The sequence below is a fragment of the Macaca nemestrina genome, chromosome 14 (genome assembly GCF_043159975.1).
Source record: "Macaca nemestrina isolate mMacNem1 chromosome 14, mMacNem.hap1, whole genome shotgun sequence".
Lineage (NCBI taxonomy): Eukaryota > Metazoa > Chordata > Mammalia > Primates > Cercopithecidae > Macaca > Macaca nemestrina.
The window spans coordinates 76,312,470-76,340,381 of NC_092138.1; the positions used below are offsets into that span (position 1 = coordinate 76,312,470).

Sequence of the window (27,912 nt, forward strand, 5' to 3'; positions counted from 1 at the left end):
GTTTGGCAATGCCCTGTCCCCAGAGGTGGAGTCTACAGAGGCAGGCCAGCCTCCTTGAGCTTTGGTGGGCCCCACCCAGTTCCAGCTTCCTGGAGGCTTTGTTTACCTACTTAAGCCTCACTAACGGCGGGCGCCCCTCCCCCAGCCTCCCTGCCACCTTGCAGTTAGATCTCAGACTGCTGTGCTAGCAATGAGGGAGGCTCCGTGGGCGCCGGACCCTCCGAGCCAGGTGTAGGATATAATCTCCTGGTGTGCCCTTTGCTAAGACCCTTGGTAGAGCGTAGTATTAGGGTGGGAGCAACCCGATTTTCCAGGTGTTGTGTGTCACGGTTTCCCTTGGCTAGGGAAGGGAATTCCCTTCCCCCTTGTGCTTCCCTGGTGAGGCGATGCCTCGCCCTGCTTTGGCTCTCACTTGTTGGGCTACGCCCACTGTCCTGCCTCAACAGTCCAACACGCCCCAGTGAGATGAACCTGGTACCTCAGTTGGAAATGCAGAAATCACCCGTCTTCTGTGTCACTCACACTGGGAGCTGGAGGCTGGAGCTATTCCTATTCGGCCATCTTGGTGCTGTTTTTTCTTTTCTCCGTCTCCTGGGCATTTTATTAGGAAGTTGGAATATGCTGTTTTGGTGGTTGCTAGTGAGAAACCATTTTAATGGAAAGTTTACATCATTAATTTTAATCTATCTTATCTTACATTTTAAATGTCTCTTAAGTCTTCATTAAAATAAATACATTTTCAATCCAACATTCACATCAAACCACCGTTTTGTATAAGACTTCCTGACTACAGTAATTTCTATTACACACAAAATGTATTGTTTTACTCTAAATTCTGATGTGACTATTCTGCTAGCCTCTCTCAAATCATGCATAATTAATTTTAGCAAATATTCATTGAAACTCTGTATTGGGCATTATATTAGATGTTGAGGATACCACAATGAAAGATGCTGTTATAGCGCTAAAGAGACTTATTGGTGCTTTTTCTTTATTTTTGATAGTGTCACATAAGGTTGCACTACCTTTTCTTTTTTTTTTTTTTTTTTTTTTTTTTGAGACGGAGTCTCGCTCTGTCGCCCAGGCTGGAGTGCAGTGGCGTGATCTCGGCTCACTGCAAGCTCCGCCTCCCGGGTTCACGCCATTCTCCTGCGTAGCTGGGAATGAGTAGCTGGGACTACAGGCGCCTCCTAAGTAGCTGGGACTACAGACGCCCGCCACCGCGCCCGGCTAATTTTTTGTATTTTAGTAGAGACGGGGTTTCACCGTGGTCTCGATCTCCTGACCTTGTGATCTGTCCGCCTCGGCCTCCCAAAGTGCTGGGATTACAGGCGTGAGCCACCGCGCCTTCTACACGGTAATAGTAGGCATGATTGATTTTAGATACTGGGAGAACATTTCAGTATATTCTGTTCCTCATGCATTCCTGTAAGGTAGGTATTATTTAACTCATTTTATAGATGAGGAGTAGTTTAAAGGGATAAAATAACCTTCCTTAAGTCGTATAGTTTATAGTTATGGAGCTAGTTCTTGACTCCAGATCTGGTTAATTCCAAAATTTCTTACTATTCTGTGCCTTACCTTTGCATACCCATTTAATATTCTTGGTTTCAATAATTAGCAATTTCTCAATAAGGTATCATTTGACATGGTTATTTTCTCCAATGATTTCTGTCATTTCTATGAATTAAATCCTGGAATAAAGTTTGTCATTGTTCCTTTCCTCTAATTTGTGGGAGATGCAAGTTTATAGGTCTAGAATTTATCAGTTCTGGGCATCCTGGAAAGGTGGCAGCAGTGGTGGCAGCCCAGTTTTGCAATGTCTTTATGAATCTCCATGTAAAAACAGGGAAAAGTGCAAAAGTTATCAATGTCCGGCTCAGTGGATTTTCAAACACACCCACAATCAATATGCAGATAAATAGAGAACATTTATGACCCTCCCCAAAGCTTTGCCCCTTTGTTACATGATTTGAAGCACCAAAGGCCATGTGCAGGGGTTCATGCCTGTAATCCCAGCACTTTGGGAGGCTGTGGCGGGTGGATCTCTTGAGTCCAGGAGTTCGAGACCAGCCTGGCCAACATGGTGAAACCCTGCCTCTACTAAAAATACAAAAATTGACAGGGCGTGGTGGCACGCGCCTGTAATCCCAGCTACTCAGGAGGCTAAGGCACAAGAATTGCTTGAACTTGGAGGTGGAGGTTTGCAGTGAGCCGAGATCATGCCACTGCACTCCAGCCTGGGTGACAGAACTAGACCCTATCTTAAAAAAAAAGAAAAAAGAAAAAAGAAAGCCAGGTTTGACTCCAGTATGTTTCAGAAATGACAGTTCATAGTTTACTTCTGTGAGTTTAAAGAATTTTGCTTAAATTTATTTAATATTTTTTAAGTGAAAGAAAAGTTAGAATATTTGGGTGACCTGTCAAAAAATATTAATCAGGAAGTATGTTGTAGTAGAAAGAGCTCATAAAGTCAGGAGACCTGCATCTAGTTTAGAGTGTATCAGTAATGGGCTAGGTAGCTTGGGATAAGAACTTAAACTCAGTATTTTATTTGTGTAATAAATGAGCTGTCTAGAACACCACCTGAGCAGTGTTTCCTCCACAGGGGTCTCAGTTTGGGCTCTAAAGAGTTCCTCTACCAAGTTTCTAAATTTTAATAATTTCAGTCTATTTTTTGCTCCCCCAGAGTAGTAACTGCTTTCTGGAACTGAACTCTGTGATAACATAGTATTTACTTTTTGCCTTTTCAATAACCTAGTGAACAATTTTATACCTACTGAGTTCTATTTAAATAATAGTGTTTTCTATCTCCGGACTGAACAGAAACCCAGGAGCAGGGTTTGAACTTCCTACTTTCTGGTTTGCATATATCTTATTAAGATAACTAAAGTACTTGCTACTTGCCACTCATCAGACCCAGCCAGTATAATGTCATCAGTGCAGATCAGTGTGATGTGTGATCTCTCAATGTGATCAAAATCTCTGGACTATTTTAGAGAGCAAGAATGTTAACATAGACCTGAAGCAAGACTGTAATGGTTGAACAAAGCACAAAGTGCTTCTGGGATTTTTTGCAAATTAATAGGAAGAAAAAAGCATTTGCTTCCAAGTTGTAAGAATTGTGTTGATTTGACCCCGTAAAAATACTACATCTTGAATACTAGCTGCAATTACAGTCATGACCTTTCTGTGTTTATAATTCCTAGCTATTCTCCAAGATCCATCTGTCTTATATTTAGATCAAACAGTTAAGTTAGTGGAATGTGATAGCCACCTTTTCATCTTTGGTTTTGGCACCAATTTTTGTGGTATTGTTTTTGGTTACTTTGTTGGTGAGGAGAGGAATCTCTAGGGGCTTCTATATGATCCATTCTACCATATTGATCCTCATGCCATAAATCAAAGAATCTATATGGGCATTGAATCAGTTGCCAAGTATGTCGGTTCTAATTACTCATTAAGGAACTGGGGAATAACTACAAGGTGAGTATGTGGATCTACCTGGTCCACTATGATTCAAACTTGATCTAAGGCTGGGCGCAGTGGCTCACACTATAATCCCAGCACTTTGGGAGCTGAGGCAGGAAGATCACTTGAGGCCGGGAGTTCGAGACCAGCCTGGCCGACATAGTGAGACCCTGTCCCTGAAAAAATTTAAAAAATGTAAAAACCAAAAACATCCCCCCAGCTTGATCTAAAACTCCTTGAATTGTGTCATAGATAATCTGTAAGCCTCTGTTGCCTACGTGATTATTTTTAAATAATTTTGATGAAAAAGCATACTTGAGGCATATGGGTTGTTCATTTTTCTCTCTTTTTAAAAAGAAGATAAATCTATAAAGGGGAAAGACTAAATCAAAAGTAAACTAATATGCAATTTAAAAATACTTAATATGTAGAGTTGAAGCTTTGAGAAGGCTAGAACATTCCCATGCTTCTTTCTAGAAGTTATGTCAGCCCCTAGCAAGTTGAATGTCAACTGTTTTGAAAATAACTACAATGCAACTAGTTCTTAAAAACAGGGACACACTCTAGAACTAAAATAGACTGAGTACAACAAAATAAAGAAGTCATGTATGTAGTGCATTAACAAAATATATTTCTAAGTTTTGTTATAACTGTAAGTTCATAAAACTGTTTTAAGCATAGTTTAATGATTCATTTTGCCAGAATTTGGGATTATTATGTAGATGTGATTTTAAGTGCATTTATGGAAGTAGAGCATGACTTTATTTTTCTTTGTAGCTTTCATTTCATGATGAAGGTATTTATTTATTTATTTATTTTCGATACAGGGTCTCACTCTGGTGTCCAGGCTGAGTGCATTGGCACTGTCATGGCTCACTGCAGCCTGGAACTCCTGGGCTCAAGTGATTCTTCCACTTTAGCCTCCTGAGTAGCTGGGACTACAGGTGTGTACTATCAAGCCTGGCTAATTTTTTATATTTTGTAGAGATGGGGGGTCTTGCTATGTTGCTCAAGCTGGTCTTGACCTCCTGGACTCAAGCAATCCTGCCAGCTCGGCCTCCCAAACCAAAGTGTTGTGATTACGGGTGTGAGCCACCATGCCTGGCTGAAAGTATTTTGATATTAAAGTTCATATGTAATTATTTGCATTTTAAACATCTTATATTTGGAATTAGATTTAGGTCTCAGTGTGACAAATGTTGCTAAGAATTTTGGGGAAAATCATTCTATTGATAGCATATTTCAAACATCTTAATGTAGGACAGAGAAATTTTTTTTTTCTCTTCTAAATGCCAGTACATTAAAAATAAAATGATTTGAGTTGGAAGCCAGGTGTGGTGGCTCACGCCTGTAATCCCAGCACTTTGGGAGGCTGAGGCGGGTGAATCACTTAAGGCCCAGGAGTTCCAGACCAGCCTGGCCAACATGGCAGAACCCTGTCTCTACTAAAAATACAGAAATTAGCCTGACATGGTGGCACCTGCCTGTAATCCAAGCGACTCGGGAGACTGAGGCACGAGACTCGCTTGAATTCAGGATGCTGAGGTTACAGTGAGCCGAGATCACTCCACTGCACTCCAGCCTGGGCGACAGAGTGAGACCCTGTCTCAAAAATAAATAAATAAGTAATTAAGTAAATAAATAAATACAATTTGAGTTAAAGACATTGTTCATATGTAGAATGTTTTATTGGCCTTTTTTTGGGTGTTTTTGACATTTAAAAAATATAAGCCAGTTGTTGTTGTTTGTTTTTTGTTTTTGTTTTCTCAGGAGCCCTCAGTTTGGGTTTGTCTGATTCAATTAGTTCAGGTTATATATTTTTGTTAGAAATACCATAGAAGTGGCCGGGCTCAGTGGCTCATGCTTATAATTCCAGCACTTTGGGAGGCTGAGGTGGGTGGATCATGAGGTCAGGAGTTCGAGACCAGCCTGGCCAACATAGTGAAACCCCGTCTCTACCAAAAATACAAAAATTAGCTGGGCATGGTGGCAGGCACCTGTAGTCCCAGCTACTCAGGAGGCTGAGGCAGGAGAATTGCTTGAACTCAGGAGGTGGAGGTTGTGGTGAGCCAAGATTGTACCACTGCACTCCAGCCTGGGGAACAGAGCGAGACTCTGTCTTAAAAAAAAAAAAAAAAAAAAAAAAAAAAAAAAAAAAAAGAGATACCACAGAAGTGATGATGTGTTCTCAGTGCATCATATCAGCAGTCATTTGATGTTATTTACAGTGATGTCTGCAAGGTTTCCCCCACTCAGAAGTTATTATTTCCCTCTACAATTAATAAGTAATTAGTTAAGACTCATGTTGAGGTAGTATAAATATATATTCCTAAGAAACCTTTCACCTTTAGGTTTATTTTGTTACTCTGTTTCTCACCTGTCATGTTGAAAGCTTAGTTTGTTTATTTCAGCTTCTTTATTTTCTAATATACTTAAGATTATAAATTTTTCTTATTTAATCACTTTGACATACTGTCTGGGAGTACTTACTGTAGGGTTTGGGATGAAAGGAGACAATAAGTGAGAATATTGTTTATAATAATCCATTACTAGGAAACTGGCAATGACAGCCTAAACAGAACAGCATATTTTAAAGGTGCCAAAGTGCCAAAAATCACCCATTAACAAAATGTTTCCAGTCTTGCTTTAAAGAATAAAAGATATGGTTTTTAATGATTTTGATTGGTACAACTATGAATAATAGTTGTTGAAAATTATGAATTTAAGAAGTTTATTTGTTTAGTGCAACTTGTACTTTGGGGCTTGTTTAATAAATATATAATGATCGCAGACCATATTTTACTTTACCATTTCAGGAGCAGCTGCACTGGCATGGAAGAATCCTATTTCAAGCTGGTTTACTGCTATGCTCCACTGCTTTGGTGGAGGAATTTTATCCTGTCTACTGCTTGCAGAGCCTCCATTGAAGTTTCTCGCAAACAACACTAACATATTACTGGCATCTTCAATCTGGTAAGCTGCCATGATGGTGACCTATGTGACATTTAAACAATTGTGTTGTAAATTGTTAGTAAAATGAATTTTTTTTTCTTTGAACAATATTTTATGTGCTTGAGAAGTTAATGCATCTGCAAGGGAGGAACCCAAATAATGCCAAAGGTTTTTTTTGTTTTGTTTTGTTTTGTTTTTTTTGTTTTTTTTTGAGATGGAGTCTCGCTCTGTTGCTCAGGCTGAAGTGCAGTGGCATGATCTCAGCTCACTACAGCCTCTACCTCCTGGGTTCAAGTGATTCTTCCACCTCAACCTTTGGAGTAGCTGGGATTACAAGTACCAGCCCCCATGCCCAGCTAATTTTTGTATTTTTGTAGAGACGGGGTTTCACCATGTTGGCCAGGCTGGTCTTGAACTCCTGACCTCAGGTGATCTGCCTGCCTCGGCCTCCCAAAGTGCTGGGATTACAGGCATGAGCCACCACGCCCAGCCATGCCAAAGTCTTTAAGTGCAAAGTATGTCTCTTTCTTTTTCGTCTCCCCTTATCTTCTCCCAGAAGCAATTATTGTCTGCCATTGTCTTATGTACTTTTTTTTTTTTTTTTTTGAGCATAGTCTTGCTATGTGCAAGACTGCAAGTGCAGTGGCGCACTCTTGGCTTGTTGAGGGATGCAGAGGATTAGAGAGACCAGAATGGGTGAATACAGGAGGATATTTATTTTGAGGTATGCACCGGCTCAGTGGATTTACTTCCAAAAAGCTAGGCCTTGAACAAAGACAGAGCGAGGTTTTTATAAGTGGGCTTATAAGAGCAAAACAAAAGTAGTTAATCATATAGTGTATAACTTGTGGCCTTACATAGCTGGTGGCCTTGTAGCTGTGTCAAAAGAAAAACAAGAACTGGCTAAATACAGATATTTGTAAAACATAGTTATGCTTAAGACGCAAGGGAAAGGAGTAACAGTAAAGGAATTTGTCTTTCTCTTTTTTTTTTCTTAACCTTGCTCTGGAGGGGGTAGGGGTGTCTGGAGCCCATTCCTTTGGCCTTGGCTTTTTGGACAGTGTTATCTTATAACTGTCCTTGAAGTGAGCCGCTAAGCAGAGGAAAACTTGTTTTTTTTTGTTTGTTTGTTTTGTTTTTAACCCTTATTACAGGCTCACTGCAACCTCCACCTCCTGGATTCAAGTGATTCTCCTATCTCAGCCTCCCGAGTGACTGAGATTACAGGCATGCACCACCACGTCTGGCTAATTTTTGTATTTTTAGTAGAGACGGGGTTTCACCATGTTGGCCAGGCTATTCTCAAACTCCTGACCTCAAGTGATCTGCCCATCTCAGCCTCCCAAAGTGCTGAGATTACAGGCATGAGCCACCATGCCCAGCCTCTTATGTGTCTTTAATAGAAGCATTTCCAATATGAAAGGGCATTAAGTATTTGGCCCTAGAGTTTATCTTGTGAACCTAACTGATACATGCAGGTATCCAACATGATAAAATCATGTATGTGACCAACTGAAACTAATCAAAAAGTCCAAACAGTTATGGCTCATATTATTCTTCTCATACTCTGTTGATTTTATGAGATCTTTAAATTTTATAATTTTGAAGTGAAGAAAAAAATGTTACCCGGAATTGCTTTGAATTCTTGCACATCCAAATTTGTTATCCTTAAGAGGATTGATCCATCAAGTTTAAAAAAGTCTATAATACAAATTATAGTGCTTTTTTATATATAAAGCAAAAACTGTGTTTTCTATTAAAAACCATATCATTAAATATATAACGGGAACACTTACAGTTCATTTTTATTGTGATAATTTTAAAATGAATATGGGATATTACAAATAATAACTATGGGAAAAAGTAATCCTGGGAACCTATGGCAGTGTTGAGTTGTTACCATATGTCAGCTCTTTATATTCATTGTCATATTTAATCACAGGAGTACCGTAAGGTAGCTATTATTATTTCCATTGACAGATGATAAAATTGAGGCATAGGGAATGCTGCTATAATTTTCTTGTCTAGTAAGTGGTTGAGCTAGAATCAAAACACAAAGTTTTTAACTTTAGAGTCTTCCCACTTTATAGCCACTATCTCTCACAGATTTGTTTAACTGTCTCTTAAAGTGTAGTGTTCCAGTTGCTATGTGTTTTAAAAAACTTTCCCAAAGACTTTTATTTCTATAACAATATTTTTCAAAGTTATTAGCATTTTGGAAGAATTTTTTGATGTGTATAGATGCTGCAACTATACAAAAAGGAAGATATCCAGAATTTGATACTTTCTGTTATTTCTATTTCTGTTCCTATAATACTAACCTTCTGGATGATTGCAGGAGCTTCCTAAGTGGTCTTGCTGCTCCTTTGATTATCCCTTTGAGTCTATTCTTTATTCTTCACAGAGCAGACAAAATTATTACAGTTGGCCTTCTATACCCATGGGTTTTGCATGCTTGAATTCAACCAGCTGCAGATCAGAAATATTTGGGAAAAAATCCAATAAAAAATAATGCAAGAATAAAAATAATGCAAATAAAAAAATGTGTAACAACAATTTATATAGTATTTACACTGTATTAGGTATTATAAATGATCTAGAGATGATTTCAAATATAGCAGAGGATGTGTGTAGGTTATGTGCAAATACTCTGCTACTTTATATAGGGACTCTCACATTCACAGATTTTGAGGGAGAATCCTGAAACCAGTCCCCCACAGATACTGAGGGACAACTTAAATTAGAACATGTCACTTATGTGCTCAGTAATTTCTTATCTTATTAAGAACGATCACAAGGACAAAAAAACCAAACACCACACGTTCTCACTCATAGGTGGGAATTGAACAATGAGAACACTTGGACGCAGGAAGGGGAACATCACACACTGGGGCCTGTTGTGGAGTTGGGGGAGATGGGAGGGATAGCATTAGGAGATATACCTAATGTAAATGACGAGTTAATGGGTGTAGCACGCCAAAATGGCACATGTATACATATGTAACAAACCTGCATGTTGTGCACATGTACCCTAGAACTTAAAGTATAAAAAATAAAAAAGAACAATATCCCAAACTTTTACCATGGCCTGTAAAATCCTACAAAATATTCCCTTTCACTTTCTTTCATGTAATGTTTTACAACTCTATTCTTGCTCACTTTTCTCTAGTCACATGAGCTTTGCTAGAGCTTTGCAATTTCTTGAATGTTCAAATGTAAGGTATTCTTCAACCTCAGTGCCTTTGTACTTGCTTTCTTCTCTTTGTAATCTTTTTTCCTCAGAAGTGTCATATTTTGTTTTATCAGAGAGGCCTTCACTGACTAAAGTAGCACCTCCTCTTCCATGACTATCACATCATGTTTCTTTATTTTTCCTCTTAGAATTATTGCTATCCAACATGTTATCTGTTGATTTTTTTTAAAAAAATGTTGTTTTAACTGTACTGGAATAATAGCCCATCAGAGAGTGAGCCACCATGCCTGGCCCCTGGCTCATTTTTAAAATTTTTATATTTGTTGAGATGAGGTCTCACACTATGTTTCCCACATTGGCTATTTTTTCTTTTTTTACTATAAAAGTTTTTTATTCAGTATACGTAGAACATGTCCCCTATAAAATGTACATATAAATCACTAAAAAGTAAAATTTGGTGAACATATTCTCAATTACAGAACATACTTCATCAGTTGGGATAACAACTATCTGCCTTTAAATAATCTAATTATAGCACCCAGTCTCCTTTATATCTAACGCAAAGTTAAATACTTATTTTGGGGGTTATTTCCTAGTATGTGTTTGGTAAGGCTGAGTAAACAATTTAATATAACTCTAGTATATTACAGTCACTGCACAATAAATCAGTTTATTACAGATTAAAACAAATCATTTTTTCATTATTTGTAATAATGGGATCAAACACTGGATACTTTTAAATGGCATATAACCACACAATTACTTATCTTTGGTAGTATGTTGGATTCTATAATTGTATTAAGATATGAATGGTATAAAATATTGTTATGAATAATACACCTCAAAGAAAACAATGAGGCCATACTGTAATGATTCACTAGATTGTGCTCAGTAGACATTTACTGAATAAGGGAATTATCTATTTTTCTCCTCAATTATCCAGTACAATGTTTTGCCCACAGTAAGCACTCAATAAATATTTGCTGAACATACTGACTAGGATAGAGGTGAGAAGCGATGGGCCCGCTTAGCTGGATGTCGAATATAATTGGAATTTACCTGGGAAGGAGAGTAGTTAAGGAAGATGTAAACTGCATGTGGTGTACAAGTAAATAAATGCAGACCCCCTTCTCTCTCTTTTTTTTGGAGATGGAGTCTTGCTCTGTTGCCCAGGTCGGAGTGGAGTGGCTCTTGGCTCACTGCAATCTCCACTTATCTTAGAAGTGCTTTCTGTGTGTCCCATTCCAATCATAACCCCCTTATCTGTCTTTTTTTTGGAGATGGAGTCTTGCTCTGTCGCCCAGGTCGGAGTGGAGTGGCTCTTGGCTCACTGCAATCTCTGCCTCCCGGGTTCAAGCAGTTCTCCTGCCTCAGCCTCCTGAGTAGCTGGGACTACAAGTGCATGACACTATGCCCAACTAATTTTTGTATTTTTAGTACAGCTGAGGTTTCACCATGTTGGCCATGCTGGTCTCGAATTCCTGAGCTCAAGTGACCCGCCTGCGTTGGCCTCCCAAGGTGCTGGGATTACAGGCGTGAGCCACTGTGCCCGACCCACTTCCTACTTTAGATAACCATTATGATAACATACCAGTATCTTGACTTTTATGGTAATCACTTCTTTGAATATTTTAATAATTTTATAACTCAATGTTTATCCTTAGATACTATAGTTTAGTCATGCCTATTTAAAAATTTCATATGTTTCTTAATTAAAAAAAAAAAAGTTATGCCTTCATTTCTTTCTTTTCCTTAAACTTTATCTGTTGAAGAACCAGAGCCAGTCAATCCATAAAGTTTTCCATAGTCCAGAGTTTGCTGATTGCATAATCATGGTATAGATCATTATATTCTTCTGTTCTTTGTGTTTCCTTACAGTTGGAAGATTGATGCAGAATCCAAATCAGATTAGGCTAGATTCCTTTAGCAAGACTTCTAAGAGGTCCTGTTTTGTGACATTAGCACCCTTTTACACGTAGTGTCTATTAGGAATTGCAAAGTGAAGATAGTCTAGTTTTATCTTTTCTTCTTATTTATTAGTTGGAATATTACTATAAATGATAACAGCCGCAGGCCATCTGGTGTGGCTGCTGCCATCATGCCAGCTGCTTCAGGGAGGGCACAGGGAGAAGGTGGACAGCCCCCCATCCCCCACAGCCCACCAGCCACCCTTGGGGCCTCCATGATGGGACTGGGCCAGGCTGGTTCCTGCATGGGCCGAGGGGGAGCTTCAGGTCGCCCCTGAGCTTTGGGGCCACAAAGAGAGCTTGCACGGCAATGTTACCCCTGCCCCGGATGCCAGCCCAGGCCCAGTGAGGACCTGGAGCACCCACCCTAGACAGTGAGGAGACTCAGCCCAGTGCCATGCCCCACGGAGTGGAGGGAGCTGGGGACATGTGGGAGCCCTGCCCCTTCCAAGTTGGTGGGGCTGGAGCTCCCCAGGTGCAAGTGTAGCTGCCCAAGTCATGGCTGCAACCCAGGCACCCCTGTGCTCTTGGGAGCCAGGAGTAGGCAGTAGCCCCACCCTCTCTGCAGGGCCTCCTCTTTGCTGAGAGCTGCAGATGTGGGGATGACCAGCTGCAGAGAGGAGCTACCCTCTCTGTTGAGAGCCGAGCACTTGATGGGATGACCTGCCTGCAAACCACAGAGAGGAGCCTCCTCCCTGCTAAGAGCTGCAGAGACAATGGGAGGACCTGCTTGCAGAGAAGAGCCACCCACCCTCCTCTTTGCTGAGAGCTACACACTCAACAGGATGACCTGCCTACAAAGAGGAGCTACCCACTGTGGGTCTTCTCTGAGCTGCTCTAACACTAAACAAAGGTTCTCTTTGTCTTGCTCACCCTCCACTTGTCTGCGTACTTCATTCTTCCTGGATGCAGGACAAGAGCTTGGTCAAGGGTGCCACCAGCCACAGAGGTTTCTGCCCAGAAAAGTGATATCCCAAAGATCCCAAAATACAAATAGATACTTCCTATTTATCATCTATTTGGAAACCAGCTATACAGTTCATACTGGAAAGGTAATGCTTGCTTCTTTCCCTTCATTTACCAATTTTCAGTGTAATGAACTAGATCTCTGTCATCCTCTAAAGATACTAGCTTAAAGAAAATAATTACGAGCCCATGGACTAACTGTATTTCATTGGTTTTAATAAAATTTCAGTTATTTTCATATTGAAGCTCAAATTATCCCATCTTCAGCCAGTGGAAGCCTCTTTAGGTTGACTCCTGAGACAGATTTTGAATTAGCTTACTTTCTACCTGGTGTTGTAAGATTCATCTTGTGCTTTTCTTCTGGAATCACTTGTTTCTCTAAGATGTTCTGGTTTCTTTTGGTGAACAATGGCATTTCAATACCACGACTTGAGTGCTAGAGACTTCATCTGCTCATTGTTACTGGGTTGATCATTATGTCCCCGCCTTTTTAGTGAACAGAGCTAGGAAAAATGAAGATAAAATAACTCATGAGTTCATATTCATATTTCTAATTCAAATTCAGGACCATATAGCTTTTATTTATTTTTTCCCTATTACATATATGTCTCCTTTCTTGTACCCTAAGAATTTGGATTCTTAAGGACATAGGATGTGATTCAATTAATATATTCTAACATTACTGATTTTTTTCTGTATTATGCACACAGTAGTCTTAGAGTAATGTTCAAAGACTACCAAGGAAATGATTACAGAAATTATTATTGCATATATTCTATTCATTCTCCCATTTTAACAATAAATGTACTATTTTATACTGTCATTTTAAATATATATTACTCCATTTTCTTCTGGCTTAAAGCACTGCTGTGAAAGTCTGGTGATCTTTTAATTTTCTTTCTCTTTTAAGATCTTTTTTTTTCTAGATCCCTAAAGATTTATTTTTTCATTAAAGTCCAGTCATTTAAATAAAATATCTTGGTGTTGGTTGTTGTGCAACAGTATTCACTTGTACATGGTGTGTTCTTTTTGGTACCTACACTTTTTTTTTTAATTGAGAAAGTAGTACTAGTGTTTGTATTCTTCCTTTGCATTGGTTACGAACTCTTATTATTGGTATATTGGCTCTTCTTTGCCTTTCTTCAAGGATTTTTAAAAAATCTGTATTTCTAAAAAAATTAACCTGCTTTTCATCTGTTTTTCTCTTTTCCCTTTTCACCTGCTGTTTCTTTGAAGACACTGTCTGTTATGTTTATTTCTCTTTGTGTTTTCTGGTTTGTTTTTTATTTTGGAAGTGATTTTTTTTTCTTTTATCTCTTTTTTTCTCCTGAGTGTTGAATCTTTGGTTCTCAGTTTTGCATATTCTTATGTGTGTTCTTTTATGTCTTACATGACTTTCTTAATGTCTTTAGCTTGTTTTGAAATAGTTTACAGTTTTGATCTGTTTTGTGGGGACATTTTCCTGAGTGCTTACATTGTCTGTAAGGATTTATTCTGCTTATTTTTTTCTTGTAATAACTTTGTATAGGATTTGATCATGATACTTTTGGTCATTTTTATATGAAATTGGCTTTCATAAACTTGCAGAATGTGGTGGAAATATTTTTTTGACTTCACAGAGCTCCTGCTTTTGTTTTTATGTAGTGTTCAAAAGATGAGGACCTGCTTTTTGATATTTCTTGGGTCTCTTGCCTTCCTTGGCTTGGTCTGGGCCTTTTCTTTCTTCTATTCTGCTCAGGTTTGATTCTTCCCAGTTTCTTCTCATTGTGGGGAGCTCAGGTTCGATTCTTCTCAGTTTCTTCTCAGTGTGGGGCTTGTTATAGAAGAGAGCCCTGGTGGATCAGTTTCAAAAGCTTGAAGCTCAGAGGGACTAAATTGTTCCAACCCTTTCAGAACTTCTTATCATGGGCTCTTTGTCTTATCTGGTATTAGAGATGCCAGAACCCCTGTCAGTTGTAGCATTTGTGTGTGTGTGTGTTTGTGTGTGTTTCCAAATTAGTCTGCTCTGCTTTCCAGTGAATATCCATTAGCTGTTTTGGTATTATTTTGGTCTTAAGTTCATCAGTTGCCACCTTGTTGCTTTCTTCTTTCTGCCAAGTAGTACAGTGTTGTGGATGTTGGTGATTTTTCTCTACCCACTTGCATTTTGGGATTTGAGGGGATATCTTGTTACATAGTTTTGTTGTAAGTACAGTTGACCCTTGAACAACATGAATTTGAACTGTGTGGATCCATTTATATGCAGTTTTCTTCTGCCTCTGCCACCCCTGAGATAGCAAGACCAACCCCTCCTCCTCGTCAGCCTACTCTTTGTGAAGATGAAGAAGAATGGAGACTTATGATGATCCGCTTCCACTTAATGAATAATAAATACATTACCTCTTAAAATTTTCTTAATAACATTTTCTGTGGCTTAATTATAAGAATACATCTGGGACAGATAGGTGACAGTGAAAAAGTTATACATATAATATAAAAAATATATGTTAATCACCTGTTCGTATTATTGGTAAGGCTTCTGGTCAACAGTAAGATATTAATAGTCAGATTTTGGAGAGTCAGAAGTTATGTGTGGATTGTTGACTGCATAGGGGTTGGCATCCCTAACCCCCATGTTGTTCAAGAGTCAACTATTGTGCAAGGGATTTTGGTTTTCCTGTCTTATTTCTCTGTATGTTTTTATGGGAATTTGAAGAGATCAAAATGTATGCAGCCACTACCATCTTCTCAGAACCCTTACCATTAGTTTTTATGTCCCTTCTGTGGTCTCCTCCCATTCCATCTCTTTTCTTCCACCTTCAGAGGTTATCTTCAACTTCGTGATGTCCAGTGAAATAACTAGAAGCAATAAAAATGCTCATCCACAGAAGAAAAAATATGGATGTTAACATAATGGCATTATCCAATAGAGTTTAAGAATCACTGTCCTAAAATAAATCTCTTAAGCATAAAACAAGAGAAAATGTTGCTTATGTACAGATATATGCAAGAATGTTTTTAGAAACACTGTTTATAATAGGGAAAACTAGGAACAACTCTGTCAGCAGAGAAATGAATCGATAAATTATGGCACATTAATTCTGTTATGGTAAATACTGGTGAAAATTAGTAATTATAACCACACACAATAAGAATAAATCTCAGGAATAGAACTTAAACAGAAAAATACATATGATTGGCCGGGCGCGGTGGCTCAAGCCTGTAATCCCAGCACTTTGGGAGGCCGAGACGGGCGGATCACAAGGTCAGGAGATCGAGACCATCCTGGCTAACATGGTGAAACCCCGTCTCTACTAAAAATACAAAAAACTAGCCGGGGGAGGTGGCGGGCGCCTGTAGTCCCAGCTACTCGGGAGGCTGAGGCAGGAGAATGGCGTAAACCTGGGAGGCGGAGCTTGCAGTGAGCTGACATCCGGCCACTGCACTCCAGCCTGGGCAACAGAGCGAGACTCCGTCTCAAAAAAAAAAAAAAAAAAAAAAAAAGAAAAAAGAAAAATACATATGATTCTATTTATAAAACTTTTAACAACTATATTGTTTATGGATATAAACATGCTAAAACTACATAAAAAAGCTAAGATTTGTATTCAATATTATGTTACTAAGATTCATCTGTGTGTTTGTATGTAGCTGTAGAACATACCTTCCCCCTGCTATATAGTCCATTATATTAATATCTGTATTTTATTCTTTTGTTGATGGCAGTTTTATTGGTTCTAGGTATTTTGTTAGGCATTACAAAACAACAATAATAGCAAGTACTTACACAGCATTTACTGTGTCTCAGTTTTCTTTTTTTTTCATTTTTTTAAATTATTATTATACTTTAAGTTCTAGGGTACATGTGCACAATGGGTCTCAGTTTTCTAAGTGTTTTACTTACATTATCTCACTTAAACCTGACAAGAACCCTGTGATGTAGGTATTATTTTATTCAATTACATGTTAAAAAGCATGTGATTGAGACATGGAGGGGTTACTAACTTGCCTGAGGTGTCACAGTTACTGAGTAGTTGAAGCTGGGATTCCAATCTGGGGTATCTAGTCCTTTAATCTTTACTTACACAGTATATTGTTTTGTGCTCTGGAAACAGGAATGTTATCTTTGTCTTCAGAGATCCTTAAATATAAAAAATTTATGACTTAAAGACATAGTGTATTTTACTATTTTCTTTTATAAAGTTTTCATATTTAGAACAAATTTGTAATCTTTGCTTCATTTGAGGTGTTGTTTTTTTGAGACGGGTCTTGCTCTTGTTGTCCAGGCTGGAGTGCAATGGCACGATCTCGGCTCACTGCAACCTCTGCCTCCTGGGTTCAAGTGATTCTCCTGCCTCAGCCTCCCAAGTAGCTGGGATTATAGGCACCTGCTGCCATGCTGACTAATTTTTGTATTTTTTAGTAGAGATGGGTTTCTCTATGTTTTGTCAGGCTGATCTTGAACTCCTGACCTTATGATCCGGCTGCGTTGGCCTCCCAAACTGCTGAGATTACAGGTGTGAGCCACCGTGCCTGGCCCATTTGATTTTAATTTGAGAGATAAAATGATGTTAGAAATGTTTTTAAACAAGCAAGCAAGGTAATCTTTAGTACAGTAGCTCATAGTGTATACATCTGGAAATCAGCACCATCTACTGGCAAAGAGAAACAATAACTTGGTATGTCATAGTATTGTTTGGAAGACAGTGTACACTTTGATAGGTTTTATTTGTTTTGAAAAGCTGTTTCCGGGGGAAATAAATATTTTATAATTTTTTAGTATGTTTATTTTTGTTTCCTAGTATATTTTTCTTAAAACTGCAAGTATCAATTACTTACATATGGCACATTTGTGTAACCGAGACTACATTTAGATGAGGAAAAATACAACAAAAAGGTATCATTTTATGGGTGTCATTCTGTCTATATTTTTCAAAGCATGTACAAAAAATTGGCAATTTGTTGGGGTGATAAGAGCAAGAACAAAGCTGTCATATTGGACTAACATGAACTGTATTTAATTTATCATTGTGTTTTGTCTTAGTTAAGTGATATTGTCTTCCATAGAGGAGTGGAATTGATAGTAGAGTGAAAACAGAGTTCTCAGTGACTAAGCCTGGGAAGCTTCTCTCTGCCTAACTTTTTGTATTAACCTAAATTCTACTCTCATTTTTTCTTAAACTAGTTGAGATTTCATTTGTTAGTGGTCTAGGATCTTGTTTGTATCCCGTTTGAGACTTTTATGTTTTCGTTACTTTTTTCTCTCCATTAACTTAACCTCTACAAGTTAAATGTATGATAAGTCAATTGTTTTCTCATTTCACTTCTTCTCTCTTTTTCCGATGCGTTTTCTTTAGGCACTTTACAAGTTAAAGTTACCTTAGATGTGATAATTTTAGTTAAAGGTGAAATTATGTTTACAGAAGGGGTTACAAGGTTATTACCTAATAAGTGTTGGTTGAGGGATCTATTAAAAGAATTTTAAAAAGCTAATTTGTTAGAGAGCAGGAATGGTTGTTGAGGGTGCCATTAGTCTGATATGTTTACTTGTAAGTCTACTGAGCACAATAAACAATTGTTCTTTTGCCCTGTGGCTACTTAACTCTCAAATGAAAGTAGTTTTTTTATTTAAAATGTTAGCTTATTGTAGTTGTGCTTTAGAAAGATCTGATTAAATGAAGAGTTGCAATAATTGCAAATTTTTTTGTGTTATACTATGATGTCTCATAGTTGAATATAAAAGTCCAAGATTGCTATTGTAATAGTATAAGTTTTTAACTCATGTTAAAGTCAGGCTTAGTGTAAGGAATGAAAATGGGTCATTTGTAATATTCTTTTGGTTGTTTTTTTTGAATATTTTACTTTTGGGTGCTAATTACTGCTAAGGTGAAAACAAATCCCCCTTAATGTAATCTGTAATAGATACAAAAATATTTTTGTTTTATTAAAAATACATTTAAAAATTAAATGTGTATACTTTCCCCCATTACCTAACCAACTTCTTAGAAATTAGTTCTATATTCAAAGAGAGAAGTATACAGAGACTTTTCAAATATTCTATGAATGTGTAAAAATTTTAAATCATACTGGTTGTTTTTTTTTTTTTTTTGTGAGACGGAGTCTGGCTCTGTCGCCCAGGCTGGAGTGCAGTGGCCGGATCTCAGCTCACTGCAAGCTCCGCCTCCCGGGTTCCCGCCATTCTCCTGCCTCAGCCTCCCGAGTAGCTGGGACCACAGGCGCCCGCCACCTCGCCCGGCTAGTTTTTTGTATTTTTAGTAGAGACGGGGTTTCACCGTATTAGCCAGGATGGTCTCGATCTCCTGACCTCGTGATCCGCCCGTCTCGGCCTCCCAAAGTGCTGGGATTACAGGCTTGAGCCACCGCGCCCGGCCCATACTGGTTGTTTTTAAAATTCTTATATGAACATGTAAAATTTTAAAGCCATACAAATGGTTTTCAGAAATCTTTTTACTACTCTCAGATAGTTTATTCTTTTTTCTCAAACTTTTAATTATCAACTAATGCTTTGATTTGCTATATTTTGTATTTTGTCTCTAGATTGATTGCTAATAAATGATTTAATTCAGGGCTACTTTTCGTCATGCTGAATTTTAGGTTAGAGGGTAACATGAATGATTCCTGTCATCTGAGAACTATTATAGTTCATTATGAGCATTATAGCCTTTATTTTATACTATAAAGAAAAATGTATAAAGAGCTATTTTTAGGCATAGGAACCAATTGGTTTAGTTTTACAGAGCCATCAGAATGTGATCTCAGCTGAGATGATGAAATAAAACAAGAATCCCAAAGTCAATGACTATGGTAATATTTGAGTGGCACCTTGAAGAATAGGAAGGAATTGGTAAGTGGAGATAAAGAAGAAAGGGTGCTTTAGGCTAAACAGACTATTGTGTCTTTTTATTTAGTCGCTGAAGCAGTATTTTGGCAAGCATTTCATATTTCATGAACATTGAAGAATTCTGACTTTATAAATCATGAATTACAATAGGATTAATAGCTTCTTTTAAAAGAGGTATGATATTCTTTCATGCCATGTCTTTTATTCATCCCATTAGAAAGAAGATATGTTCTACTTTAAGCACAAAATTGTCTGCCAGAGTATTTGGAGAATGGCGAGAAAAAAGCAGTATGTTTTCCGATAGATCTTACTGCTAGTATTTGAACAGATGCTTAGAACAAATGAAGTTTAAAAAAATAATTTACCAGAGATGGGTTGAATTATTTTTCATCACAATTTAATTTGGTTAAAACTTAAGCTTAGTGAACTAAATTAAAGAACAAGCTTCATATTTTTTCAGTTGTGTAGAAATGTGTTTTTCCTTAATATTAATCTGCCTTCTTGTGAGCTGTCATGTACCTTTGTATAGATTGTAGTTTATGTCCTGCACAGTGGGGCACAGGTGAATATGTTAGTTGGGATTGAAATGTAGCCCTTGCTGTTACCAAAGGGCCCTTTCTCTAATTCATTTTCCCAGAGGACAAAGACACTGTGTAGGAGTCCCTACCCCTGGAAATGATTATGCATTTGTTTTGTTACTGGATTCAGCACTTAGCTTCTAGAACAATATAGGCACAAATTAAGAACTCACTAAATATTTCATATTATCTATAAAGTATTCAGAAGTCCACAATTTACATTCTCCTCTGATCATGACTTTTTGGCAGATGACATATGTTTCATGTGATTTAAAATATTGACTCCCTACCCAAGTTGTGCTTTTATTGAAATCAAGTTAAATGTTTATATGGAAAATTTCATTTGTTGTGTTTTGCCAAATTGTTACTGCTGTTAGGTTGGATTTTAATTTCTGTTCTTCTGATTCCATTCATATATTAAAATGTGTACATTTTATTTTCAGGTATATTACATTTTTTTGCCCGTATGACCTAGTTTGCCAGGGCTATTCATATCTACCTGTTCAACTGCTGGCTTCAGGAATGAAGGAAGTGACCAGAACTTGGAAAATAGTAGGTGGAGTCACACATGCTAATAGCTATTACAAAAATGGCTGGATCGTCATGATAGCTATTGGATGGGCCCGAGGTAATATTAACAATATGTGTTCATAAATATTCTCTTATTGGTGTATTATTAATACCATTACTGAACAGTTCTCTAGTTATATTAATGGATCACATACTTTAATAACAGACACTTTTTGGAAGGTAAAAACCTTGTTTCTGTTGGCTAGTAAAGTTAATTCAAAACTAGTACTAGTCATAAGCCATTATTTTGAGATCGTCTTATGATAGAAAATTTTTATGATTGGTTTAAGATCCCCAGAACCAGAAAGATTTATAGTTAATTAAAGTATAGTGCCACTGTAAATAAAATAAGTTTACATAAGAAATTATGTGGTACATGTGGACAAAAAATACTGCTCTGTCTTTTCTGTGTTTTTTTCATTCAGAATTACTAGAAATAGTAAATATGATTGACTATGGGTTCATGATCACTGAACTTTGCATCATTTGCCTTTTTGTTTTGTATGTAGGAATTGAACACATCGCTCTAACTTCTTTTTACAATATACTGCACCTAAAACTGGTCATATCAGGAAAGGAAATGTATAAAGCAGAGGATTTTATTTTTCAGTTCTGAAACAAACCTCTAACCATATCTTTGTGCCCAAGGCCCCAGTTTTAACCTTAATTACAGTACAATAGACACTTGCCATGCTGGTGAAAGAGAAGAATTGCAGTTGTTTTGGTACCCTAAATATACAAGGCAACTTTTTTCTTCTTCCCAAGAATTATATTTTGGGAATCCTCTTGGAATTTTTTTATCAGGTGATAGAATTATGGCTCCCTTTAAATATGTTTTTCAAGAAAATTTGGCTAAATGTTTTTGTTTTATTTTCATATTTTTAGGTGCAGGTGGTACCATTATAACGAATTTTGAGAGGTTGGTAAAAGGAGATTGGAAACCAGAAGGTGATGAATGGCTGAAGATGTCATAGTAAGTTGGTATAAATTATACTGAGACCTAGATGTTTATCCTTAGATCTTACCAAATTTCTTTTTTTTATTTTTTATTTTTTTGAGACGGAGTCTCGCTCTGTCGCCCAGGCTGGAGTTCAGTGGCGCGATTTCCACTCACTGCAAGCTCCGCCTCCGGGGTTCACGCCATTCTTCTGCCTCAGCCTCCGGAATAGCTGGGACTACAGGCGCCCACCACCGCGCCCGGCTAATTTTTTTGTATTTTCAGTAGAGAAGGGATTTCACCGTGTTAGCCAGGGTGGTCTCAATCTCCTGACCTCGTGATCGGCCCGTCTCAGCCTCCCGAAGTGCTGGGGTTACAGGCGTGAGCCACCGCGCCCGGCCACCAAATTTCTTTTTAAGAACATTTTAGGGACTTTAAATGTGGGTGGAATATAGCTGAAAAAATAAATAGTAATGATAATGGGAAGAGAACTAGCAAATTTTATTCTTTTAAAAAGTCTGCTTTCTCAAATGTAGTTTAAAATATATGTTTTCCTTCTCTGTGGGTTTCTCTCTTTAGAAAACAAAACCAAACAAAAACCTCTAGATAATTGTAGAATTGTGGGAAGAGTATATATTTATGAAGTGAAAGCTATGTAGGAATAGACTACTCTGGATGGAAATGAATAGGTGATAGGCTGTTGGCATTTTCATTAATGACTATGACATCATCCAGATTTCAGGCTATATACATAGTTCTGATAGTAAAATGTCAAGTTTGTGGGATCAAATCAATACGTTATAAAGCCCTTTGAGTGGCTTTAAAAAATGTCAGTTGGGCTTAATTACAGATAAAAATAAGAGAAAGATTATAGAAATAACCCATTGTGTGATACAAACTGCCTTTTGCATCTGTTTAAGATAATCTGTTCTCTGAAGACACTGACTTAGTCTTATTAATTAATTTTTTAAAGAGACAGATTCTCTTTCTGTTGTTCAGGCTGGAGTGCAATCGTGTAGTCATAGCTGACCGCAGCCTAGACCTCTTAGGCTCCAAGAATCCTCCCACTTCAGCCTCCCAAGTATTACTAGTTGGGACTACAGGTGTGTGCTATCATGCCTGGCTAATTTTTGTATTTGTATTTTTTTTTTTTTTGAGACAGGGTCTTATTTTGTCACCCAGGCTGGAGTGCAGTGGTATGTCACTGCAGTCTTGATCTCTTAGGTTCAAGTGATCCTTCCATCTCAGCCTCCTGAGAAGTTGGGACTACAGGCATCTGCCACCATGCCTTGCTACTTTTTAAAATTTTTGTGGATACAGGGTCTCATCTCACTATGTTGCCTTGGCTGCTCTTGAATTCCTGGGCTCAAACGATCCTTGTACCTTGGCCTCCAAAAGTGCTGGGATTACAGATGTGAAGCACCATACCCAGCCATTATTTTTATTTTTGTAGAGATGGGGTCTTGCTATGTTGCCCAGGCTGGTCTTAACTTTTGCCTCAAGTGATCTTCCTTCCTTGGCCTCCCAAGGGTCAGGGATTACAGGCATGAGCCACTGTGCCAGGCTGGACTCAGTCTTTTTTGTTTTTTGAGTTGGAGTTTCACATGCCAGGCCAGAGTGCAATGGCATGGTCTTGGCTCACTGCAACCTCCGCCACCCAGGTTCAAGCAGTTCTCCTACCTCAGCCTCCTAAGTAGCTGGGATTACGGGCGTGCCCCACTACGCCCGGCTAATTTTTGTATTTTTAGTAGAGATGGGGTTTCACCATGTTGGCCAGGCTGACTTCAAACTCCTGCCCTCAGGTGATCCACCCACCTTGACCTCCCAAAGTGCTGGGATTGTAGGCTTGAGCCACTGCGCCTGGCCCAGACTCAGTCTTAAATAAGTCACAGATATGTTTCTGATGTACCTAAAAATGAAGTAGAGAAATATAGTTACTGTTCCCATAATTCAAGAAGGAAAAGACTTAGAGAATGGTGGCTATAAGAAGCAAGGTGAGGAAAGACTTCATGTAAAAATAAGCTCATTTTCTAATTTAAATTGGATTAAAAATAGATTATAATGAATTAAAAGTGAAGGTTGAGGGCTGGGCACAGTGGCACATGCCTGTAATCCTAGCACTTTGGGACGCCGAGGCAGGCAGATCGCCTGAGCTCAGGAGTTCGATACCAACCTGGGCAACATGGTGAAACCCCGTCTCTACTAAAAATACAAAAACTTACTGGGCATGATGGCATATACCTATAATCCCAGCTACTCAGGAGGCTGAGGCACGAGAATCACTTGAACCTGGGAGGTGGAGGTTGCAGTGAGCCGAGATCGTACCACTGTATTCCAGCCTGGGTGACAGAGCAAGACTCTGTCTCCAAAAAAAAAAAAAAAAAAAAAAAGAAGGTCTAAAGGCAGTACGAGTGATGAAGTACATTTGTGTGAACTAACAAATTTCGGGATATTTAACTTGGAAAATACCCCTTTAAATTTGAATGAAATAGTTTAGAAATAGAACAAAGGAGGCTTTGATTAATGATAAGTTACAAATAAGATATTCTTGATATTCAGGGGAGATTTTTCTCATTTTGATTATATGCCTTGAAGCACCTTCCATAAAACATTTTTTTGGGCTTTTATAACCAAAATGAAATTATGTTTCTACTTTGTTCAGAAACCTTGCATTGACTCCTCCAAATGGCCTATAAGGCCCTCCAAATGTGCCTTTCCTCCTTTCCAGTTTGCTTTGATTTCATCTCTTGGTATTATCTCCCTTGCTCGCTTTACTCCATGCTTGAGCAAGTCAAGTGTGGTCTGGTTTAGCACTAGCTTTTATCACTACCTAGAATGATTTTTCTTAGATGGCTAACTCCCTTATCTACTTTGCTCAAAGTATTTTCTCAATGCTTCCTTCTCAGTGAAGACTACCCTGCTTAAAATTGCAACACCGCCTTCTATTTTACTTTTTTCTACATTTATCACCTTCTAACGTGTTATATAATTTACTTAATCATTATATTTATTCTCCCCTCCCCTTGGCTCCTCTCCCCGCCTTTCAAAGAATATAAAATGCCAGGGACAGAGATTTTTGTCTCTTTTGAATGCTCTTGTGTCCCAAGCACCTAGCACATAGTAGATAATACATACCAGATGACTATATGAATTATCAACAACTGGGTCAAGTGAGATTATCAACAACTGGTTCATTATGATGGTTTGTGCTTATGTATATAGTCATGTGTTGCTTAACAATGGAGATATGTTCTAAGAAATGTGTCATTTCATCATTGTGTGAATGTTATCAAGTGTACTTACACAAACCTAGATGGTATAGCCTACTACACACCTAGGCTATATGGTTTAGCCCATTTCTCTTAGGCTACAAACCTTTACAGCATGTTACTGTAGTGAATACTATTGACAATTGTAACATAGTGGTAGGTATTTGTGTATCTAAATATATCTAAACAGAAAAGGTGTGATAAAAATATGGTCTGAAAGATAAAAAATGATACACCTGTAGAGGGTACTTACCAAGAATGAAGGTGGCAGGACTGGAAGTTGCTCTCTGTGAGCCATTGAGCAAATGGTAAGTGAAGACCTAGGACATTAGTATACACTACTGTAGACTTTATAAACACTGTACACTTAGGCAACACTAAATGTATAGAAAAATTGTTTCTTTAATAATAAACTAACCTTGTCTTATGGTAACTTTTTTCTTTTTTAAAACATTCCCTTTACTTATTTTTAAAATTTTTTATTTTTAAGTATTATGGATACATAATTGTACATATTTATGGGGTACATGTGATATTTTCAGCCAGGCATACAATGTGTAATGACGTCAGGGTAATTGGGATATCCATCACTTCAAGCATTTATCATTTCTTTGTATTAGGAACATTCTGATTCCACTCTTTTAGTTATTTTGAAACGTACAATAAATTATTGCTAACTATATTGTACTATTATGCTACCAAATACTAGATCTTATTCCTTCTACCTAACTAATATTTTTACTTGATAAACTTTAAATTTTTAAAAACTTTTTGAAGCTTTCGTAGTAACACTTAGCTTAAACACAAACACATTATACAGTTGTAAAAAAGTATTTTCTTTCTTTGTATTCTTATTCTATAAGTGTTTTTCTATTTTTAAGATTTGTTTTTTAACAAAGCTTAAACTTTGTTTAAGCTTTTTTTTGTTAAAAATGAAGACACAAACACACACATTAGCCTGGGCCTACACAGGGTCAGGATCATCCATATCATCATCTTCCACCTCCACATCTTGTCCCACTTGAAGGTCTTAGGGGCAATAATGCACATGGAGCTTTCGTCTCCTATAATAACAGTGCCTTCTTCTGGAATATTTCCTGAAGGATCTGACTGAGGCTGTTTTACGGTTCACTTAAAAAATAAATAAATAAGTAATAGAAAGAGGCCAGGTACAGTGGCTCATGTCTGTAATCCTAGTACTATGGGAGGCTGTTGCAATCTCTACCTTTTAATTGGAGGGTTTAGTCCAATTAATTTGTAACTTGGGGTAATAAAATATATGACTATATATAAGTTATATTCAAATAACGTAATTATGGATATGGTTGCATTTAAGTCTGATTGTATTATTTATTGTTTCCTCTAGTCCTTCTTTTTGCCTTCTCTTGATTCCAAGATAATATTTGTAGGAATTCCACTTTACTTTTTGGCTTATTAGCTATACCTCTTTGAATTATTATTTTTACTGGTTGTACCACCAATTATATTTTCAATTTTTCATAGACTACTGAGAACATTGTACTGCTTCATATCCATCATCTCACGTAGTTTCTCATTTTTATGTATGCAGCAACAGCAGCCATACATAGACTTTGTTAAAAGTCTACCCATTTAACAAAAATCCTGAATACATTACACTATAATTAGCTGTAGTCCTTGTGTTATACATTAGATCTTTAGACTTGTTCATCGTACATGTGTGCTCCTTTGTATCCATTGACCTATATTTTGCATTTCCTCCCCCAACCCTGCCCATTGGTAATTGCTGTTTTATTCTCTGTCCTTGTATATTTGACTTTTCTTTCCCCGAGATCCCATGTATAAGTGAGATCATGCAGTAATTTTCTTTCTGTGTCTGATTTATTTCATTCAGCATAGTGTCCTCTAGATTCATCCATGTTGTGGCAAATGGCAGGATCTCCCTTTATAAGGCTAAATAGTATTCCATTGTATATACAAGGTGACTATCTCTTATTTGAAGTGGTTGGGACCAGAAGTGTTGTGGATTTCAGATATTTTTGGATTTTGGAATATTTGTATTATATACTTACTTGGTTGAGCGTCCCAAATTCAAAAACCTGAAGACCAAAATGTTCCAATGAGTATTTCTTTTGATCATGTTGGTACTCCTAAAGTTTTGTATTTTAGAAGATTTAGAATTTCAGATTTTTGGATTAGGGGTGCTCAACCTGTATATATCACAGTTTCTTTATCCATTCATCCGTTGATATGGTTTGGTCTTTGTCTCCTCCAGCTCTCATGTTGAAATGTGATTCCCAGTGTTGGAGGTGGGGGCTGGTGGGAGGTGATTGGATCACGGGGGCGGATCCCTCATGAATGATTTAGCACCATCCTCTTGTGATAAGTGAGTTCTTGTTCACTGAGTTCTCACAAGATCTAGTTGTTTAAAAGTCTGGTTCCTTTCCCTCCTTGTTCTCTTGTTCCCAGTCTCACCATGTGATGTGCTCCCTTTTTGTCTTCTGCCATGGTTGTGAGTTTCCTAAGGTTCTCACTAGAAGCTGGGCAGATTTTGGTGCTACGCTTTTACCTCCTGCAGAACTGTGAGCCAATTAAGCCACTTTTCTTTATAAATTGCCAAGCCTCACGTATTTCTTTTTTTTAAAAATTATTGATATTATACTTTAAGTTCTAGGGTACATGTGTACAACATGCAGGTTTGTTACATAGGTATACATGTGCCATGTTGGTTTGCTGCACCTATCAACTTGTCATTTACATTAGGTATTTCTCCTAACGCTACTTCTCCCCCAGCCCCCCAACCCCCAACAGGCCCTGGTGTGTGAAGCTTCCCTCCCTGTGTCCATGTGTTCTCATTGTTCAACTTCTACTTATGAGTGAGAACATACAGTGTTTGGTTTTCTGTTCTCGTGATAGTTTGCTGAAAATAATGGCTTACAGCTTCATCCATGTCCCTGTAAAGACATGAACTCATCCTTTTTTATGGCTGTCTAGTATTCCATGGTGCATATGTGCCACATTTTCTTTATCCAGTCTATTATTGATGGACATTTGGGTTGGTTCCAAGTCTTTGCTATTGTGAATAGTGCTGCAATAAACAAATGTGTGCATGTATCTTTATAGTAGCATGATTTATAATCCTTTGGGTATATACCCAGTAATGGGATGGCTGGGTCAAATGGTATTTCT

The 27,912-nt window shown here is 37.8% G+C and overlaps 1 protein-coding gene and 1 long non-coding RNA gene across 4 annotated transcripts in view; one reads left to right on the forward strand and one right to left on the reverse strand.

The window, feature by feature from the left end:
- Positions 1–27,912, forward strand: part of LOC105481023 (transmembrane protein 38B) — a 79,508-nt gene that overhangs the window by 10,846 nt on the left and 40,750 nt on the right. For 2 of the 3 annotated variants that reach the window (XR_011612765.1, XM_011740270.2), the window contains exons 2-4: positions 6,288–6,444; positions 20,412–20,596; positions 21,424–21,511. Coding sequence is in view for 2 of the 3 variants with exons in the window: in XM_011740270.2 (XP_011738572.1) it covers positions 6,288–6,444; positions 20,412–20,596; positions 21,424–21,511 (430 nt within the window). In the remaining variant the exon portion in view is untranslated. Of the gene's footprint in view, positions 1–4,298; positions 4,416–6,287; positions 6,445–20,411; positions 20,597–21,423; positions 21,512–27,912 lie in introns of all 3 variants that reach the window. The other variant, XM_071078112.1, reaches the window with a different exon arrangement.
- LOC139358187 (uncharacterized) lies at positions 12,915–23,384 on the reverse strand. Its single transcript, XR_011612767.1, has 3 exons — positions 23,291–23,384; positions 15,290–15,387; positions 12,915–13,052 (listed from the first exon to the last, which is right to left on the reverse strand). It is a non-coding gene; the product is annotated as an uncharacterized lncRNA (long non-coding RNA).